Here is a 22,525-nt window from a genome sequence, read left to right as displayed (position 1 = left end):
CCTCTCCCTTCACTACAGTGGTGGGGGAGGCAGACACTTGTCTCCCTTTCTTGCAACCAGGGACAATAAGAAGTAGTGGTTTTAAACACAGAAATCAAGAGCACACTTACTTCTTCCCAGCGATGAGTCTCCACGTGGAGATGGACCAATGCTTTCAGGTCACCAACCTTCATGTAGGTTTCTGCTGCATAGCCAGGGTTATCAAGTTTCTTAAAATAGAAGGCACATTTTGACAAAGGCTCGCGCTCAGCTTTATCCAGTTTTCGAGCAATTTCAATTAACCTAGACCCAGTAAAAAGAAGCCAGATATTTCAGGTTCTGCCTTGTTGTTTTGCCTTTTTGTTTAATTATTGTAATGCCTTTACCTTTAATCAGTTATTATTTAATAAATATCATAATAGTAGTACCATGCAACACTGTTTAAACAGTTTTCAGTAAATATTCCAAATTCTTTTTTTACCTTTTACAAACTTGAAACCTGTTCTTTCAATCTCTACTCATATGTGCAATCCTGTTTCTCAGACTCTTTGCATATTCATGAAAATGGAGGGAGGGAGTAGGTCCTACATGACTAAGTGACATGGGACATACTTCCTCAACCCTGACCTAAACAAAAGACCCTTGAATAAATATTACTCTATTTGCCACACAGCAAAACTGAGGCAAGGGACGGCCGAGTGACCTGTCCAAGACCTTGTGGCAACTCAGCTATCGACCCAAAGTGTCACCTATTGCAAATCAAGGAGAATTTGACCAGTGACAGGAGTAGCCCTAGAATTCCTTGGGATTCTGTGCTCTAGTTGTCTTCTCTACCCACTAGATGGTTATCCTTAACAGCTTAAAATAACAGAAACAGGCTATCACATATAAGCACTACTGTGATTACTCTGAAAAGCTTAAGGCATGCATATTTTAGAAGACAGTCTCATGCTACAGATGAGCCCATTCATACTCCTTGCTGTTGTAATGCATTTGTTTTCGTAACATATTTACGTCCCTACCCTCTAAACATATGTAACTTTTAAAACATTTTTAATTGTAGATATGCTTCAAATACTCAATTTGATATAAACAAAGGCACATATCAAACAAGTTTTGTCTTACTTCAAAATTATGCAGAATTCATAATAACTCATTTGAGTTTTTATTATATATTATCTCTGAGATGGAACTAAAACCTACATATCAACCCAGCCATGGTCCCCACTGATTTCTATGGCCTTCATGTGCTCGCCTGCAGACAGGTACATCTCCACTGCTGCTTTTGGTTCATTGATATTCTTAGCCCAATCTGCTTGTTTTTTTATTAGCATCTTTGTGTCTTTGGGGTCTCCAGATCCCAGAAAATCCTGAAATAGTGCAATACAAAAGTTTGCATTACCTTCTGGCCACAAACATTGTTACAGTCCAAATTCTAAAATACATAAAGACTTTTTAAATTAATATCATTATGACTCCTAAGAAAAGAAATACTGCATACAGAGCAACATGAACTGATCCAGCCTTCGGCCAGTAATCATCAAGGCCCAATGTTTGGTAGGAAACAATGGCAAATCTCCTGTTTAGATAGTTTTCAATTAAAAAAAAAAACCCAAAACAGGTGGGACATTCTGCGAGGGCCAGGAGAAGGACAATACAGATGCCTCAGAGGTAATCAATATGTCCCCACTCGATTTCTTGGGAAGCTTGCTCTTTGTTGATCCTGTTTAAGTGGATACAAATTATGATTCCTGCATGCTTTTCAGGAACATGCCTTTCCAAAACAAAACAATACTAATCTCAAAAACTGTAACAGATCAATTCCAAGTTTCATATTTTCTTTTGCAAGCCAAGAAGGTACAGTTTCATTCTTGAAGATAAGCCAGCTCCACCCCATCCTTAGGTAACAATAGTATACCCACTTAATCATATGTTAGTATCAGGATGCCTAGCCACAAATCAATTAAAAACTGAAATTTCATTTCCTGCAAAGACACTTGATAATTATATTGCAATATATCAAAGAAGTTCTTCTATAAGGATGGAATGACAGCTGCTCAAAAGTGAGAGTGACTCTGAACTGGTTGGACTTCTGCAAGGAATGCAAACACCAAATCTGGATGCTGTGATGATGACCATTTTGGAAATATTTCTAATAGTTTGCTCAGCTGCTTCTGCCAATACCAAAGCCCTGGCACCATATGGTTCACATCTGCTGACATCATGTGCCAGGAGAGGGGGGGGAAAAAAAAAAAAAAAGAGAAAGAAAAAAAAAAAAAAAAGTACTTCAACACCAGAGGATTGATTGAGGGCAGTTTTGTCTGTTAACAGAACAGGCTACTGTCCATTAAAACAGCTTCTATCAAATGAAAAATCAGAACAAAGGAGAAATGGAAAGGTGAGAAGAGAATGGAAAAATCACCTTATCCTCTGTGTTTCTGGTAAATTCTGGTTCAGATTTAAAAAACAAAACAAAACAACAAACAAGAGAAAAAGAAACCACAAAAGACACCCACACAACAGATCTGTTCCACTACCACAATTCAGCAGTTTTCCTGATGCAGCCAGTCGACAGGTACAGAACTATATGCCATCTCTATGTCAGCTCTTAAATGAGCTCCATAGGATTTTGCTCTAGCATTATCTACTGCCAACACAGCCCTGATTCAACTGAATAACTATAAGGATGTCATGATACGTCTTTGAATAGGAAAAACTGAAGCAAAGAATCAAGTTGAACAGTATCTTTGACACAACTTGTTTGCCAGCTTAGGTCACCAAAATAACTCTAAAAATCAAAAGCTCTGCTTCTTACAGTATAAAGAGTTTTTTGTGAGTTCTCAGTAACTGGTGATCTGGTACTGTGCTAACAAGCCTATGACCAGATATCAAAGGACTTCCTGACCTCTGCCTCCAGTCTGGACTCTCTAGCCAGAGCTAATCAAAGTCAAGCACAAGAAATCAGATTCTGTAAGGGTCCCTTTGCATAATTCTGGCAACGTTAAAACAACAACAACAGCAGCAACTACAACAAAAACCCAACACAAAAACACCAACACCACCCCCCCCATCTATCTTTCCTTGGAAAAATAACTGGCAAACAAGGGGGGTTTACATATTCCTCCATGTACTGTGCACTCCCTGCACAGAAAGCTTCCTTCATATGCTATGAAGTACCTTTAATTTCCTCTGCATGGAGTTACTTTCAAGGACAGGAGACACAAGACCTTTTGCTCTCTGCTAGTTAAATATAGACATGACTACAGCCAAGAATTAAAAGATTCTTATGAAGACTTATGGGAAAATTTTCATCTATGAATTACATTTATGTTCAAGAGGAGCCAAAACACTGAAGCTAACAAAGACTCATCAGCCAAAAATAGTGGAAGTCAGACTTACATCAGCAAAGCCCCAAAGTATTTATATTAAGCTCTTGGAAAAAAAAAAAGATTTCTCTGTAGCACACAGAGTTTGTGGAATCTATGCTAAAACAGTCGATATGCATGTCATGGTAAAGTCTTTGTCCTGTATTGGGCAGAACAAAGCTCTGACGAGTGATGAATGAGACTAAACAGCACATGCATTCTCAGGGATTTTGATAAGAAAACACCATAGAGGACTTAAAAGCCAAGTAATGCTTTCTTATCACCATATAAAAACATCACTTTTTAAAACCATATTCAATTTATTTCTACATGAAAACAAAGTTTAAAAAAAAAGCCAAGACATATTGAATCTTTGGAAGAAAATTCTCTAGTAAATAAAAATATACTTGGTTAGTATATTATACACTTTATAAAATACACTAATATAGAACTAACATACCTATTTAAGTTCAAACTCTGAAAGAAAAATATTTTTATTATAATGCAGAGGTGAATTAAACGCATGGTATGCTCACCTCCACTTCACATGTCTACTACCTTCTTATCTTTGCAAGACAAAAAAATAAAAAGGGACTCTTGAGCAAGATAATGGGGAAGAACCAGTCATAAAAATGAAATACTAAGTTTTTTAAAAAAGGAAAATTACTATGAATACTACTATATAATCAAAATGAAAGAGTTGCCTTTGGTGGTGTCCAACAAAAAAGTCCACTGAAAAGCCATGAATTCCATGGACACATTTGAGACTACTACACAAAACAATCTGCTACCTCAATAGAAGACTCTGAAGAAAAAGGTTACCATTATATCTACACGCAGAAGATAGCCATTTTCCCCCTTATAAGCCAAATGAACTTCAACCAATTAACTGAGAAAATAAAGTCGGAATTCAAAGTCTGCATTGCATCCAATCCTTTTGTAGGATTGTACTTTGAAAACAGTTACAGGTACATAAATATTTCTGCATTTAAATATTGAGTTGCAAACTATTACCTTTGCATAGTCAAACATGCGTAAATCAGAGTACATATCGAGAGCTAGGTTTTCATGTCCACTCTTTTTGTACAACTTTGCTGCCTCATGGAATTTTCCCTGGTAGGCATAAACATCTGCTAGGAACAGTTCATTGTTGTTCTCTCCATGCTTCTTCCGCTCCTGGGAAAAACAAAACAAAACAAAACAACAAAAAAACCAAAACACACAGAGAGATGCAGAAAATATTCTAGATCATCAGGACCTAGGTGAGAAATAGCCATTGAAGAATTAGATTTTCAGGCTTAGATTTTAACTGTTAATAAAAACCTGTAACAGGATATCCTAATTATGCCTCTCCTACATTTCTGGTGAATTTATAATTAAAGGATTAAATCCCTTCTTAATTAAAATTAGGAAGAACAAAATTAAATGTCACTATACAAACCAAAGTAATGAAAAAATCATTTCTCTGGATTTCGCACAGGAAAATGAACACACGCTATCATTATGCTATGCTATTTTAAAAAAGGCATCTGATGGGTTCCTCATTTTCTCCTGTAGAAACTCACTAGCATATAATTTGGCTACATTAACAATATGTGCGGGTGGGATGACAAACATGAAAATAATTGCTAGCAATAAGCAGATTCAAAAAGTATGTTAACCTGCCCCTGAATAAAAACCAGTGTCACCACCACTGTCCCCACATGCAAGAGCTCCTGATTTCACGTAGGCAGCAGTCACTTCCAGCCCACCTCATAAGGAAATACATAGATGTGAATTGAATTTAAAAACTGCACGAAAGGGGGAAAAGCATTCCGTGAGCATACAAATTCAATTCTCTACTGCCAAAGGAAACTCAGCCATCACTCCTTCTGGTCACACTTATTGACTAGGCTGATACTGGACTGGTGTTGAAAGTTCCCTTTAAAAACTTGGTTAAAAGAATAATCAGAGGAGTTGTTACAACATTTTTTAAAGACTTCACAGAATCTCGCCAGATACAAAGATCTGTCATCAATTAGAAAAAAATAAACGTGTCATTACTGAGAGAAAACCATTATATTAATGGAACACGTGTGCTTAGTTACACCCTTACAAGTCTTAAAAGGAATCAGATACACCACAAGCAAGAGTGAGCAATAATGTAGAACTCTCACTTCAGAAGGAGCTTTTTCAAGAAATCTGAAAGTAAGTTTATGCTTATTTACAAAGGGAATCTTTATCATTAAACAGAATATAAGATGACAATTCCAGAATATCCTCCATAGATGCAGATCTGGAGATGCATATGTGGAAAAGGAAGATTAGTAGTGGTAAGAGAATGCTCTCATGTACCTATCTACCCTTTAAAAGCAATTAAAAAAAAAAAAGGGGGCTTCTAGCGCAGAACTTTGTCCCATGTTAGACACCAAGAAAAGTTAACTGCAACCAATGGGTGTTTTGACAGAACCAGGACAGCTCTGCAGAAATGGAAGACAAGGAATGTATTCTCTCAGAGAAGGTATAAATCTGATTAGCACGAGAAAGAGGAATTCCCTTTATGCCATCTCAACACAGATCTTTAAACTAAGCATTATCATGCAGTCTTTGTAAAAGGACAAGGGTGATACCATGTCTTTTAATGTGCTCATGACAGACAGTTATTGTCCAATGAAATTCTATCAAGAAGTGTGAAAAGAATAAGAACTAGTGATTAGAGCACAGTATGGAAGTAAGGAATCCCAAATTCTATTTCCAGTTGTCACAGACTTGTCATGAGACCTCGAGTTTTTTTATTTTATTTCTCTGGGCCTGTTTCTGGCTCTGCAAAGAAGAGATAATAGTAATTACCTACCTCCAGGGGGTAAGGAAAGGCTTAATTAACTCGTGTTTATGAAGTATTCTGTACTAAGCTCTGTTAGCACAGTAGTATTCTACCAATTATTAACTGAATATTGAACGTTTTTCCAGTTTTCCTGAAGACAGTTTCAGAAGTTCTCGTCCCACACCCCCATTTTTTTTTCCGTGAAGTTTCAGTCATATGACTAGAATTTGAGTCACCTCTGCTAATCACGGGTTTTCACTCTAAACACATCTCCAACAGTCAGAAGCACAATCCAAACAAAAGTCCCTCCAAAATAGAAAGTACTGATTTTGGCATAGTACTAAGCATAAGAAAATACACTATCTTTAACAGTCTCTTACCTCTATACTGCTGATCAATTCTAAATACCTAAGGTCTCGTACCCTGGTAAATGCCTATTGAAAAGAAAAAAAGAATAAAAGCAATTAACTTGAAAAGCCAGAAAAATCAAAATATTGTTATGCACAAATAAAGCTGTCTTCATGCAAACAGGACAGACAGAAATATGCTGGGGTTTGTGTTTGCGTAGTCCCTAACCTGATGGGCTCCCACTACAGCTGTGGCCCCTGAGGCATTACAGTAAATAAGACAAGAGTACAATCCAAACAGCCTATCTCTGAAAAGAAACAGCAAAGGCAGGGACTAGTAGCTGTACGTATGTCAGTCCCCCAAGAAATATAAAATGCCATTTAAAATATTACATAGTTTTGTTCTGGCCATTTTATAGCTTTTCCACTTTGATGTGAGGCATGATACAGACAAGGAAATTTAAGGAAACTATTACAACGTAAACATATAATTGATCATATTGCCAAAGCATACTGCATATGCTTATAGTTTTTATACCATTCTGAAAATCCAGTATGGAAGTAGCTCAGGGAGAGGAAAGGAAGTAAGAAGACAGTAAGATAAAAGTACCGCAAGACAGTGTAATATCTTTTGCAAATGGAGATAAATGTGCAACTCAAAGTCTCAAGTGGCAAAGTCACGTGCAAGTTACAGCAGCTTAGCACTTATTCTTGACATGCATCAAAAAATAGAAATTTAACTCTTTAGACTGCATGTTCAAGACTTCTAACCAAACTAATGCTTAAGAGGGCATAGAATATTCTGCTTACACCAGATCGGACTAGGAACTATGAGAGCCTTTAATGTCAAGAAGCTGCTTTTGTTCAAATTAATCCGCTCTAATTCTAAGAGGGCACTACTTTAAAATTCCAAGGAGGCACCGAAAACTTCTTTTTAAGAATATCTATTTGCATAAAGCCATCCATGAAACTGGAATTATTCTGATGCCTCCACTTAAGGGAAAAAAAGAAAAATAAAGCATTTAATTTCCTTTTAAAAAACCCTGTTATTAAAAGATGCCTATCATTACAGGCTATTCCCTGCATATTTTTAGAATGTTTTGTCTTTCATACAATATTCATGACACTGAACTCAGTTCGCCCTCTCTTATTTGAGAGAAGGTGGTGAAAGAAAATAGGGAAGTATTTTATGCTGGAGAAAACTCTGTTCTTCAGTATATGCCCATTTATGGGCCACTCCCAAAACCAAGGCATTTCAGATAGAAAACAACTAAAACGATGACATCCCATCACCATTGCCTTCAAAGAACATTAATGTGTAGATAACAAAGAATATGAAACCTCCACATTTGAACTGAGGTTGTATCAAATGCTTAGGGGGAAAAAGGGTAAGTTTATAGCACTGGCGGAGGTGGGGGGGAAGTCAGCTAAGGCATTCTTTGCTGCCACCCGGTGGTCAGCAGCACCACCGAACAACTTTCCGGTTCTATTTCCCTCAAATTCATTAATGCATTTTCCAGCAGATGAAAGAAACCATTTTCTCTGCATTTAACACTTTGATTTAGAACATGGCATTTATCTAGACAGATAAATTAGACTGCAGTTTGAAACCCCATCTCAAGATCCTGAGTATATAACAAACCAACATTTTCTTTGGTATGTGGAATAACATATATACACTAAAGACAAGCAAGATAGTAACCCAGGAACACCACTTTGTATTCCAGCCATAAAACATACATTATACACACACACTACATAGATATAAAAAAAAGAAATACAAAACGAGTTTTGTGCTAAATAAGTAAATAACTGCTTTACCTTTTTAGCAGTTTCAAACTCCAGCCCTTCTAAGGCTTCCATGGCCAGTTCTTTCCAGTCAGTATCAGTTACTCCTAAACACGCAATTTGATAGGCTTCTTTAAACATTTTTCGTTCCAGATATTGATACATGGGTGCAGACTGAGGATTTCCATTGAAAAACATGTATCAGAAACCATAATAGAGATACATTAGTGAAATTCTCTACATACATTGGGAAAAAAAATTATATTCTAATCACAACCATTACAAGCTCCACAGAGAATAAATGTACGTTTTTTGCGTAACAGATAGAACAACATTCTGGGATGATTATTATTGTATCTTTAGACAAGCTGGGTTAATTATATTCCAAATTCATCCATCCTGAAATCTTCAGTTCCTAGCATATTAGGAAGTAGTTAGGAATGTGAATTCTTCTGAGCATTGTACATGCTAAATATTATCCATAAAGAGCCAATGAGCTTTTTTTTTTATACTATGGAAGCCAAGCAAAGGAGTGGGTAGTTTGTTCTCAAAGGCTAAAAGCATGAAAAGTGGCACAACAACCCAGTGTGAAGCATCCCTGGAAATACTCAGACAAAACAGGAAGAGGTATCATGAGGAGGTAACCCTTCCATGCCAACCCTGATGACAAAGCTGTTTTACCAAGACTGCGACTATTAAGCCCAAAAGGCACTGACCTCAAGGACGGGCCCTAAAAGGGAATTAAAGAGAGAAACTGTCAACTGCAGGCTGACACGGATAGACTAAGGTCAACTATCAAGATCTGCAGCTACAGCTCGAACCCTTTGAACGAACGGGGAGCACTGCAGCTAGATTGCCTTTAACTCTGGGTTTGCACCGAAGCCAGTATGCAGATTGATTTCTATGTTATTTTTATCAGTTCAGCTGAGAATTGTATACTTTTTGGTATTCCCTCCCTCTAAAAGCATAGCTTTGAAAAAGCTGCCTCTGTGATACTTCACAATAATTTTGTGGCATATTGGTGCCTACAGCATGCCAAAGCCAGACAAAAAGTATACTCGGCTTGGTCAGTCTCATGGCTGTCAACCACACTGGACAACCCAGACTCTAATGAAGGATCTGCATAATGCCTCAGAGGAGCAGACAGCAGTCTGCAACACAGGTATCCATTAGTTAATAAAACCACATGGCACTTTGCCTTCTTCATTGACTCTCGGTCTCAAATCCTGCCCACACTTGGGTACATAAGTCAGAACCTTTTTTTTTTTTTTTTCTTCTTCTTTTCCTCTTTTCGTTTCGTTTCTTGGACTGTTTTAGACTCTTCCATTGCTTCCCCCTAACGCATAAACTAGGATTTTGTGGAAGGCAATCTCTAAATTTAGAGTATAAAGGCTACATATGTACTATACATTCAGACTAAAATATACAGGTTAAATATTGTCTAAACACATCTAGATGAAGCAACAATAAGACAGTATTTGATGTACTCATAAGAAAAATTAAATTACAACTTGAGAAAAGGTACATAGAGAGACTACAGTAAAAATACAGAAAGAGGTAACACCCACACCCTATCTTCATCTTTGCTTTTAGATTATATGCATTTGCAATTAGAAAGGGAGAATTAGAAACAACAATCAACAACAGCAAAAAGGAAACTAGCTTAATTAATGCCAAATAAACAAACAAAAAAAAAAGATCATGCAATATAACTTAAATAATGATGAAGAAACTGTGAACTGCAATCATGGTAATGAAATACAAGTAAATCTCAGAAAAGCTTCTTCACTTCTTAAACATTGATGTTTATGAAATGTAAAGCAACACTTAATGAGATTAAAGGATTACCTGCGGAACTTCAACAGCTGACATAGAAAAAACATGAAGACAGAAGATCTTGGAGCCGTTGTAACCCACAACAAAGCCTTGAAGTTTTTGCTGATGAACAGGGAAGTTACTAGCTTTGATATTGAGGTAACCCCCTCCAGAAAAGCAAAGCATATCCTCACACTGTGTATTCCAAGCCACACTATTAGCATTGGGTTCCTAATGAGCAAAATAACTGAGGATTACAACAGATGCAATCACATCTTCCTTCCTAAGAAATATGCATCCTTCAGCTAGAACTTTTGACCTGTTATAGCGTGGCTGTCTACACACACACACTTATTATTTACGTTTGTAATATTCTAAAGCCTAGTATATTTCTGAACAGATTTACACAGACATATTTTACATTTTAATAAACAGCTGTGATTGTCTTTCCATTGTTTTATGTTTACTAATGCTCTATACTATCAAACTGTAGAACATAATATAAAATTCCGCAATAATACACTGTTAGCTAGCACATTTAATTGATCATTCTTCTGCCCATTACAAAAGGAAAGTTACAGACCCTATCTTTGTAGCACTTCATACTTTCTACCCATTACAAAAGGAAAGTTACAGACCCTGTCTTTGTAGCACTTCATACTTTCTATCCAGTGTTCTCTGAAAATGTTTCATCAACATTAATGAGTGAACCCTGAGAGTGACTGCTAAAATGCCAATGAAGAGAGAATTATCATTATTCATTTTATAGTCTGGGAATACATGACAAACAAAGAAGTTTAGGCTTTAATTCTGTTCATACTAATGATAAAGCCAAAATGCTCATTAACTGTAATGCTTCAAAAGGAAGCAGGACAGAGCTCTAAATTAAACTGAAAAGGTCACATCTTTAAGTGCTCTTTATTCAGCTGTTGCTCACATATATCTCCTGTCTTCTAATTCCTTGTCTACCATCTCTAAAAAGGTAGTTTCGATAGAGAAATAGATCACAGTTAGATCCTACAAAATATGATTAATGGCTTAAATGACAGTTATATGAATTTCTGCACAGCAACACTTTTGCTATGTCTGTGCTCCGAATCACTTCTACCCCCCTGCCGCCCCCCCCCTTTTTTTCTTAAAAAAAAAACCAAAAAAAAACCAAAAAAAAAAACCTTTGAATTTTACCTGAAACAACAACTCTTTGGTATGAATATCATATACTAGGCAGGTATCATTTTCATCAACCACTGCCAGCTTGTTTCGGGATGCACTCATATCCAGACAGCGCACAGCTGTGGATTGCTTCAACAGGACAATTGCGAAGACATTATCAACAAATATCTTCAGAATCTAGACACATTTGAAACCAAAGTCAGTCTATGCATTTTTGTTCCTAAACCTAGTAACAGCACAGCAGTACAAACTTAAACGCTGTTTAAAGCATGCAATTGCAATTTTTTTCAGAGATAAACTGTGCATTAAAATGAAGAAAATGCTTTCAGTTTGCGGTAGGTTGGAAAGACTTGTTTCCACAACATACTCTAGGTTGCAAGCCTATACAAATAAATCACACACTATACATCCTGGATTTGTTAATGCTCCACTAGTTAAACAATTACATTAATATAATATTATGGGAATATATAGCATAGATACAGAAGACACAAAGGATCTCAACTTCCTCTCTATTCCTGTTCTCTGTACCAATACCTCTGGGGTCCAGTTTGAAATTTTCAGCTGCTAACTGGCTTGTGAAATAGACAGTAGTTTTACCTCTAGAACGTCCACACCTTCACAAGTGGTCATCAGGAGAAGTATACACACACACCTCCCCAACTCCCACTAAAGACAAACGCTCTCTCAGTTCACCAAGAACTCAATTTTTGTCAGTTGTTCCTAACAACTTACGGATTTTAGACAAAGTTAAACATGTTTGTATTAATTTTACAGCCAGAGAATGTGAAAGATAGAAGTAATTAGTTTTTAATCACAAGATGAGACTCTGTCAAATAGAATTCTAGGTTGTAAAAGAGCGTGCTGCTCCTAAGGTCTCCCCCCAAGAGCACAGAACAGGTTTTATTTGCAGTGAAAAGACACATACCAGACATTATGTGTTACCTGACCATTCTTTAGACCAACTAAGAGGCCTTCTCTTCCTGGAGGTCCTCCAATTACTTTAATATAACGAATAAGAGATTCCATTAGCCATTCTCGTTCTTTAATGCCACTAAATGAGAGGCACTGCAATCTTTTCTCCTAAAGACACAATAATATAGAAAATAGTGCATGGATGTAAAGATAAAACCCTGTGTCTTTCATGTGCTATCTTTATACCTATACTACTAGCATGTGTGCCTACTTTTACATATAAAAATCATGAAGTCAAATAGTCAGTTTAACAGGGTGAATTCTTTAAGGTTTTCCAATGCTCTGAACAAGCAAACAAGAACACCCCCACCCTTTTTCTAGTAGTGTTCCCCTGGATCACGTGCTAATTTATCAAATTCACTACAGAGACTGTTTTACTGAAACAGCCAGCTGTGGCATGCCACAGCTATTGCTTAGAAGTATGTCAGTGCTGCACATTACAACAACACTACACATTGGTACCTTGGGGAAAAACTGTAATAGATACACAGTACAATCTTTTCCTACCAGATGTTTGGACAGCTATCTTAAAGTCTGAATGCACCCCAAGACTACTCAAGATTTTAAGGCACATACCTGACATAAAATAATGTGATCTGAACATACAACCAGCAAGTTGCATTCAAATTTTTTTACTATCTTTTCTTTCACCCGATAATACATATCAGAAGAATCATCCGAGTATAACTCATAAATCAAGATTTTCTCTGGCATCTGGATTGCTAATCTGTTTTTGTAGATTGCAATTTTCTTTACAAGCTCTCTGCCTTTTATTCTAACTAGAGAGAAAAAAAAAAACACAAAAGCAATACAGTATAGGCTGACACAAAAATAATGGATACAGAAATCGGAAAACTTACTAACACATTAAAATTTAATCTTTCTAAAGCACCTCTAAAATTAAAAGCAGATTCCTGCTCGGATACGTTTGTTGTTCTGCATCTATGTAATCCACTATCCCTGTCACAATTTATCACCCTCCATTATTTTTCAACAACACATTCTGGAGCAAGACTTTGATTCCTTGCCATAAAAAGCCAGTGGATACGAAGAAACAAAATCAACACAAACCCTTGAGGCTGCAAGTAAGGAAAAAAAAAGCTAAATATCACGTACAATATTTTTATCTCATTTGCAAAGATTAAAACCTTATCTTAAAAGCCTCTGCCCCGCCCAATGTCCTTCCAAATCCCCACATCTTTCACTAAGCTTGTCAGCACTGATCCTCCAGAATCCAAGTTTGCACTCTTATCCTGCAAACAGTATCCCTCAGTTTTGCTGTCAAAAGTGACAACAATCTGTCTGGTACATGCAGCATCTATTCCAAGTGTTCTGATGGATATTAATTAAAAAACCAAAACAAAACAGAATGAGAGTGAAGCTTTGGCCTGACTTCAAGTGTGAAATTACCTTTTTGTTCAGTGATGAGGTGTTGGACAATAACATCAGTCATGCTGTCTCTGTAAGCATAGCGATCTTTATAAAGGCCATGAACAGTGCTGAAAATCAACTGATAAAAGGATATTGTTCCATCTTGGCATCCTACTGCCTGAACACAAGAAGAAAATTATTTTAGTTAATTGGTACATGTAGGTGAGAATTGGCAAAATGTGTAGTATTTATATGAACATTATGTTCCTTTTCCTGCATAATGTATAGACTGATACCAATTACGGCCTACTTGTACTTAAAACAATGGTAAAAGTGCAATGCAAAATGAGGACTGATCTCATCATAGACCATGGAGACCACCATGTTGGGTGGGTGGGGTTTGGTTTGGTTTTGTCATTGGTTTTGTGTTTTGGTGTTTGGGGTTTTTTTTGGGGGGGGGGGGGGGGGGGGGGAGCTTTTTTTTTTTTTTTTTTGCTTGTTTTTAAATTCACTCTGTATCTCTTCACAATCTTGTACAATGACAGAGTGCAGCATTTATGGCTAACAGTTGCCTTGTAGGCATTTTCCACAAGGTGTAATTCTAGAAACTCAGAAAGATCTGAGCATTTTCTTCCCATCGTGGAATTAGATTTGGTCAACCTGAAAGTTATTAGCTGCCATTTTTAATTCTTTTCCTTTCTCTTTGTTAATCAAAATGCACCTAATGCCTTACCATCTGAAAACAGGTGTTATGCTCATTTACAGCTTTCTTACAGCCCAAGTTTTACCTCTGCAGGATACTTTTATTTTCAGTGATAGTTCTAGGACCTCACTAGACACTGCTTAGGTTCTGCTGCCTCAGTAAGAACATCTAGACTAAGCAACTGAGTTTGAAATTAATGGTCTTGCCTTATATGAGAAATTGTCTGTGAAACCGTCAGAGGACAGAGGAGTGCTCTTACTCACCACATAGTTGGAGTCTGGTTTAACTTTGCATGTCCAAACCCAACTGCTTTGTTCTCCTATGGTACCAAGACGCACGCCATCCTTTGTGAAGAGGGAAACTTGTTTATCTGAACCTCCCAGTAAAATATACTCTCCTTTAGTAAAATAGCTAACACAGCAAGGATCAAAATTGAGCATTCTGTCCTTCCCAATCTACAAGGGGAAAAAAAAAAAAAAAAAAAAAAAATCAAAAGCATTAATGAAAGGATCATTCCTTATTTCCTGAGGCAACAAGTGCCATCATTGATACCATTCTTCTCATCTCTCCGGCCACGCACAACTTTTCAATACCCCAGACCCACTGGCTATATTGAGATTCCCAAAGGCAGTTCTAAAATACATCGAAAAATCCCTCCACTACCAAACCAGTCTACTCAGAATGCAAGCAACTCGCAAAACTCCCTTTGACCAGTTGGAAAAAATACGAAGATGTCCTCTACAGACCAGTAAACCATATCACAAAAGTCAGCAAAGTTGTAAGGGCTTTAATACAAGAACTGTAACACAGCAGCTGAGTTGCCATGGGAAAAACAAGAGCTGAGGGAAAAGATGGTTTAAAAAAAAAAAAAGCAGACTCATAAAAGGTTGGGAAAACAGAAAAACATTTAATGTAGTTAATAAAGCACTAGTATACAAACACTTTGAATATAGGACACAAAACAGAATCAGAAATACCCTGCCACTCTTGAGTGCGCTTTCTAGAACATACCTGTTTGCCACTAAGCTGGTAAAAGGAAAGTTTCTGACCCCAGTCTGCCACAGCTAAAATATCATTGCGTTCATCTCTAACAAAAAAGAAGAAAAATTATGTAGTAACTCTACAGCAATTTATTAATAAATTTCTTAGAGCAATAGAACCATATAATAGGATAGCAGAATTTACTTCATATTACTTTTTACAAAAGCACAAACTGAAAGGACAGCAGATCAAGCTGTCTTCCTCAGTTTTAAATGGCAAGATGTGAGACACAAAAGAAAATCAGTCTCCTTTACAGGAGTAACTGCAAAACTTGATGTATCACTTCACATACAGCTATATAAGCAGTGGGTACAGTGAAGCTAATGGTCCCTTAAAAAGATGAAGCACCTGGGCTCTGATTCTGATCTTAGCTACAGTAGTACAAAGCTACCATAACATCAAACTCAATACAGCTGAGCAAGAGCAAACTACAATTATCAGTGTAAGGCAGGGGAAAAAAAAAAAAAATTAAAAAAAATTGTTCATGTGAGACCAGCAGCAGACAGAGGAAAGGCTTCAGGTCTCAAATTTGTTAACTTTGGTACTCTGACATGATCTGTTCAGCTTGGAGCAAAACTGAGAGTCACCTTCTCCAGAGCTTCTTGCCTAGGAAGAAGGGAGATGGCAATCTGAACATTCTGTTGCAAATAATGCCTCTAGCCATAAACTGAACAAAAAGGAAACAGACAAAAAACACTAATGAAAAGCTAACTGTTTAGCAAGCACCCTCCCTTTGCTCAACGCGTGATGCATGCACCTGTGGGGAAAAGGTATCACATACTAAAGAACTATCTCATAATGAACACATAACTAGCAAAATAAATTAAGACCATACAGGTAACTATTAATCTAGAATTTCCTAACTTCTGAATATCTGATTTTGTACCCTGCATAATACTCTCTGCCCTTGGTCTTTTTTGTAAATTACTGTTGTAGATAGTATAGATACATATGTTCCTTTGAAGTTTCACTCACAAGTTGAAATCCATAGAGGTCTCTTCTTCCTCATGGTCTTCTCCCTCTGTCTGACTATACTGCCTACTGCCAGGCCTGGATTTCAGCACTGGTATCTCCTCTAAATAGCTGTGAACTGACTCCTCTTGTTCATCTGCTCTACTCCAAAAATTCTCCCACCTACTGCAATAGCAATTGTTTATTCACATATTTGGCACAATATTCCCTCTGAATTGGAGTGAAAAAACAGCTCCTCTTTCTTCCTCCCAAATCCAAACAGAAACTGCCCCCCCCCCCCCCCAAAAAACCCCAACACCAAACCAAAAACAATATAAAAGAAAACAGGAATGTTTCTTGAGATCTGGTGAGGCTGCACCTCAAATACTGTGTTCAGTTTTGGGACCCTCACTACAAGAAACACTGAGGTGCTGGAGTGTGTCCAAAGGAGGGCAATGAAGCTGGTGAAGGGTCTAGAGCACAAGTCTTATGAGGAGCAGCTGAGGGAACTGGGGTTGTTTAGTCTGGAGAAAAGAGGCTGAGGGGGGACCTTATCGTTCTCTACAACTACCTGAAAGGTGGTTATAGCGAGGTGGGTGTCAGTCTCTTCTCCCAAATAACAAGCGATAGGACAAGAGGAAACAGCTTCAAGTTGCACCAGGGGAGGTTTAGATTGGATATTAGGAAAAATTTCTTCACTGGAAGGGTTATCAATCACTGGAACAGGCTGCCCAGGGAAGTGGTTGAGTCACCATCCCTGAAGGTATTTCAAAGACATGTAGATGTGGCGCTTAGGGACATGGTTTAATGGGACTTGGTAGTGCTAGGTTAATGGTTGGGCTTGATGATCTTAAAGGTCTTTTCCAACCTAAATGATTCTATGATTTAAGTGGAACATGTTCCCAGTTTCTCCATTCAATTAAAGACTGGCAGCAAAGCCAAAGTCCCAATACATAATCACTTAAAAAAAAAAAAGGTAACGTACATGGCATTAATCTGTTTCAGCAGGGATAAAAGTCAAGCCCTTCTGCAATCAATAAGCCAAGGGTTATCTATTTGGCATGAAAAAAGGAAGGATGAAATTATTTACCTGGATGGATTCCAACAAATTGACCATATTGGAGATGAAGCACCCCCTGTACGCTCTATTTTAACTTTCTCTTCACCATTTTTATTCCTTATGCTGACAATGCCGTTGAACATCCCCAAAGCAAGATACTGGCCATCATTTGTCCAGCTGGTAAAACACACACATACTGAAGAACAAACTACTAAAAACAAGCAGCAGGAAGGTAGGATGGTACAGCATACTCAAATAGGGATGATAGATTGACATATACTTCTAAGAGGGAGTTCTGGGAGGTAGCCAGTAATCCTACAGTTTGTTTATGCATCTAAATCCACATTTATGGCAACAGCATGCACTACAGCAAGAACATTTTATAATATACACAGAAATAAAAAAATGTAGAAATAAAAAAAATTAAAGCTATCATCTGCTTGCAAAACTTCTAACATGTGCTAAGTAACAGATACATTTTTGGGGATGACAGTGTTGGCAGTAGACCAGACTGTTTTAAAAAGCCACATTTAGAACTCTGATCAGATAAAACTGCATGGTGTGGGACAGGAGACCTCGTTTCTATTCTCGCCTCTACTGTAGTTAGATGGATGACTTTACACAAATTAATGTACCCTTGCCTCAGGTTCCCCATAATGGTCATATCTCCTCCTACTGAAAATACCAACAACAGAGGAGATGAACAGCTCTACAAACAAAAAGTATAATTATTTTTCCTCATTTTATTGTTATTGCACAAGATGGCTAAACAGAGGGAGAGAGAAGTTAAGACACTTGCTCAAGATTGGAACACCTCTCTGATACTTTCAGAAGAATTCAGTTATAAACAGTACCAAATAAAAACCAAAACACTTTGCTACTAAAAAGGGGTGGTGGGGGGTGGTGTGCGTCTCGCCGAGAAGACTGCACAAGAACGAACAAATCATCTTTGATAAATATTAGTCATATTCCTACTGGAGCATTATAAACAGTACTCAGGTATTTTAATGATGAGAATGGTGAGGCAGCACAAAGGACACAATGCTACTGAACAGCAAGGTAGGAGAGCCTACCTCATGCTACTAAGTACTGTCTCTGCATACGTTGAACTACTTCACTTGCACTTTTTTTTCTTTAAGCTTGCATATTATTTTGAATGGTTTGTATTAAAACTAACTTAGGTGACATAGGTAATCCTGAAAACTTACCTACAGCAAGTAATCTTACTGCTAGTTTTATGTTTAGAGACTGACTTCTGTTCAGGAGACCACAAGCCTTGATTAAAGCAAACAAAAAGCCAAAGTAAATAACAAGTAAGCATTTACCAGTGTTCAGATTAGAAACTAATATTGTCAGAAAACTCAGCTGGGATTTCGGAGGGATCAAGGTCTCATCCATTGCTAGAAGGACATTTAAATACATATTATTTATCAGTAAATGGGAAAAAAAAATCCATCTAAATAACACAGAGGATGTTACTATGATTTTTTGCAGAGACAAAGTAGTACATTTTACCCTGTGGCACCTCACTACATAGTCCTTTCCAATTGAGTTTAAGTGATTTAAATACATATCTAGTGTTACTTAACTTTAGGTAGCTTTATATCTCATCTCTTCTGGATATAAAGAGCTGAACCTATCTCTAGTTAGCTTAGCTATACAACTTAACAGAATTTACTGGCTTAATGGAGAAGTTAGAGGAAGAAGACATACCAAAATCACTGGAAGAACAGGATGCCAACTGATGAGTAAGTGGATTGTATGAAACACACTGTATAGAGTCATTATGCCTAGAATGAAGTTACAATCATATTTCAATAAATCATTCTTAAATGCCCCCTTTTCTGACTTTCAGCAAGATAAGCTGAAAGGTTTACCAGATGTCAGAAATAATTCGATCAGTTTACATTACATCAAATTAATCTGCAATTACTGTAAACTACATCAGTAATAAACCTTTAAAAAATTGTCTCCAAGTGGCAGGATTCACTGTATTTCATCCAGATTAGCTAAAAATGTACGTTGATGGTGGTTTGTGAAATATAATTAAAGGTTATAGCCAAATTCTAAAACAAGTATGCTTGTGTATGCTCCTAGTAGTACACTAGCTTGTGTACACTAACTAGCAATAAATGTACACACACATTCAGAAACAGAATTTGAAGATGTCACTTAAGAGGGATGACATAAAAAGAAAGCCAGAAGAAAGATGGAAATATACCGAAAGTACCAAAGCTTATCTTTAATTTGGTCTTTGAACAAGAATTATATTAATTTTGTTTATTATACAAGATCAGAGTCATATTCAGTTTCATTTTATTTTGATCTATACGGTTTCTCCAGTTCCCTGCCAGCCCTCTAAATTCAGAGACTTATCTAGACTTCCCACCCTATTTTATGCCTTTAATTGCTTTCCTGCCTCATTCAGATACTTTGACTGTTCTCTTCCTCTTCCCCCTCCTCTTACACCCTGGCATTTTCTCTGACCTTAGTCAACTTTCTTCCAAATCTAACAGCATGTACTCGTTGACAGCAGAAGTGCATAATCAAAGTCCACTTTTGAGAGACACAGAATTGAAAGGCATCACTTACGTGTATTTCAGAATTCCTTCTAACTTTGAAGTCCAAATTATCACACTTTTATCAGCAGAGCCAGATGCGAAACGTTTGCCTAAGAATTAGATATAATTTAAATCCCACACATACAAGAATCACTTTCACTCCAAATAATCAAAGAGAGAGCAAGAAGTTCTTGAACTTAACAAACCTCAAGTAATGAAGGGCCTAACACTGCAAGTGTCTTCACATGACTGCGTTTCTCCAACTACGTGAAACTCCGATGACTTTATTTTCTTATTCCCATAGAGCGCACCTCATTAAAGCCCAGCAACACAAGCAAGCAGACAGTCTTTCCAACACTGTCAGTAACAGGTTGGAGATTTATGTTAACAGTGCCAAGGCAAAAATGGTACATTTTCACAGGTATCACCTGTAACTTAACACAGTAGTATTTGAGAGGAAGTCCTCTGAGCCCACAGACAGTAAGTCCCCACAGAATGAGAATCTGAGGCAATGAAAGAATTGGAAGCAGAGTAAGGTCTCTAGTGAGCATGGTAATGTGTGAAGGATCAGAAGATCGGGAAGCTTCAGGGTAGAGGAACTCTGGGAATAAAAATCAGAGGCAGGTGGCGTACTAGAAAGAGGGATCTCTGGGGTAAGCCTCCTCCTCACATTGCCCCACAAATATAAACTTAACCGTCACTGAAGTAAAAGGGGAGGGGAAGCAGGGACTACAGTTCTTGCATTAACACGTAGCCTTACATGTAAAAATACAGTACTTCTGCATGTAGCATTTGTACAGCAGTGCAAATTCTCCATTAAAAAAAACAAAACACCAGCACTCACACACGTGTTCAGGATACTGTTACTGAAACAACCCTGATTTCTCCATTTATCAATTGGCAATAAGAAATGGAAGATATGCACTTTACAAACCAGACTAACAAAGCCCCCCAAAGTGATATTTACCATCTTTAGCATAAGCCACACAGTATACAGTGTCCTTATGTCCTTTCAAAGGCTGAATTAAGGTTCCATCAGAAGTATCATATACCTATTTAAATGGGGGGAGGGAGTGGGTGGGAACAAAACACAAACATACAAACAAAAAACATATATAAAAAAATCTTCCAGTGAGGACTAGGATGTAAAATCACTTAAGGCCAACAAGACTACACAGTTTCTTTTGTGTTTGCTTTCTTGCATAACATACAGTCCATGCAAGACACAACTTTTTAAAGTATAGAAGCAGCTTTCCTTAACATGATACTTCTCAGAATGAAAGAAGACTCGGCATTAGAAAATTACGTGCACAAAAGAAATTTCCAAACACCTGATTTGGCCGGCTTGTTTTACTTCTTTCCCCACATAAGATGTCTAAACATAACAAATTACTGGAAAAGACCATCACTAAATATACCATTATGCAAGCACTGAAAGTAATAAAGCCTGCTGTCCTGCAGTTCTGAACTACATCTCTATAATCATGCCATCCATCCATCCATCCCTGCAGTTTCTACACTGGCCCCATCTGAAAGCTCTGCAGGAACCGTGAGAAGCGTAGTCCCGAGCTGCTCTTGCTGATGGGTTAGCAGCAGGCAAGCAGACCCAGGGAACTGCAAAAGGCTCTAGTTGAAGCTTCTCACAAAGTAGGGACATCAGTTTGAGTTTCTTTCCCCTTTTTACAAAGATTTGCACGAAACTTGTAACAATGCAGTATCTGTATACCATGCCACTGTGCTAAGTTTGGATGCAGGTTAAAGGATTTCAAACCACCGGGTGACGTGCTAGAGGATGAGATGATGCAAGTAACTTAAATCTCATTACTTTTGGAAATAGAGCTTAAAACTTGGTAAAAAACACTGAAAAGCTTCAAAACACTTTACAGTTAGCCTGCATTAATATGTATGTAGATATGAGGCTGGACTAGTAGAGATAAGAGGATTTGTGATAGGTTATATTCATGAGTTAGTGTAAAGACATCATATTCATACAGCTGTAAATGCAAGAGGAAAGAAAAGTTTCCCTACCAGCAGTCTATTTCCAGCAGCAATTATCAATTGAGTCCCATCCGGTTTGAATGCGAGATCATAAATACTAAAGAAAAAAACAACAAACAAACAAATGAAAAAAAAACCAAGAAACCCCTGTATTTGTAGGCAGAAAATATATTTCCTTTAACATCAAAGACACCACGTAACAAAAACCGTTAATTGCATGCTTGAGGGTATATCTGATCCCTGAGAAAGTTCCCCGGACAGAAAGAACCCTCTGCGATCATCTCCCCGCACTCAGGAAGAAGCCCAAGCACTGGCCACCATCCAGGCTCCACGCCCGGACACACACGGGTGGGAGGTCTGGAAGAAGCTCGCAGCTGTACCCTTGGAGGCAGAACCACACGAATACCGAGGCCGGCTGCTGGCCTTTGGCTACCTCTAAAGTGAAAAAAAGCAAAAACCACCCCCAGAAAGGCTTTGCGTTACGGGATCACCGCTATCAATCAAGAGACCACAGGAATCCAGCCGCTCCTGCCCGCAGCTGCCTACCACGGGGCAGGAGAAGCGCTGGCTGCAGAAAGGACTCCCAGCCCAGGAC

At 37.7% G+C, this 22,525-nt stretch overlaps 1 protein-coding gene across 10 annotated transcripts in view; it reads right to left on the bottom strand.

Moving 5' to 3' along the window:
* IFT122 (intraflagellar transport 122) overlaps positions 1-22,525 on the bottom strand; it is a 33,973-nt gene that overhangs the window by 10,978 nt on the left and 470 nt on the right. For 4 of the 10 annotated variants that reach the window (XR_005931000.1, XR_003920734.2, XM_029996022.1 and 1 more), the window contains exons 2-19: positions 21,961-22,027; positions 20,900-20,984; positions 19,964-20,042; positions 19,085-19,161; positions 18,580-18,646; positions 17,402-17,548; positions 15,331-15,406; positions 14,583-14,774; positions 13,656-13,794; positions 12,822-13,024; positions 12,216-12,353; positions 11,283-11,447; positions 10,131-10,328; positions 8,316-8,456; positions 6,528-6,581; positions 4,359-4,520; positions 1,183-1,349; positions 111-282 (exon numbers count right to left, since the gene is read on the bottom strand). Coding sequence is in view for 8 of the 10 variants with exons in the window: in XM_029996022.1 (XP_029851882.1) it covers positions 111-282; positions 1,183-1,349; positions 4,359-4,520; positions 6,528-6,581; positions 8,316-8,456; positions 10,131-10,328; positions 11,283-11,447; positions 12,216-12,353; positions 12,822-13,024; positions 13,656-13,794; positions 14,583-14,774; positions 15,331-15,406; positions 17,402-17,548; positions 18,580-18,646; positions 19,085-19,161; positions 19,964-20,042; positions 20,900-20,984; positions 21,961-22,027 (2,329 nt within the window). In the remaining 2 variants the exon portion in view is untranslated. Of the gene's footprint in view, positions 1-110; positions 283-1,182; positions 1,350-4,358; positions 4,521-6,527; positions 6,582-8,315; positions 8,457-10,130; positions 10,329-11,282; positions 11,448-12,215; positions 12,354-12,821; positions 13,025-13,655; positions 13,795-14,582; positions 14,775-15,330; positions 15,407-16,335; positions 16,498-17,401; positions 17,583-17,963; positions 18,548-18,579; positions 18,647-19,084; positions 19,162-19,963; positions 20,043-20,899; positions 20,985-21,960; positions 22,028-22,525 lie in introns of those variants that run through there. The other 6 variants (XM_029996027.1, XM_041118846.1, XM_029996023.2 and 3 more) reach the window with 6 other exon arrangements.

The sequence above is a fragment of the Aquila chrysaetos genome, chromosome 20 (assembly GCF_900496995.4).
Source record: "Aquila chrysaetos chrysaetos chromosome 20, bAquChr1.4, whole genome shotgun sequence".
Classification (NCBI taxonomy): Eukaryota; Metazoa; Chordata; class Aves; order Accipitriformes; family Accipitridae; genus Aquila; species Aquila chrysaetos.
This window is presented reverse-complemented; position numbering and strand designations above follow the sequence as displayed.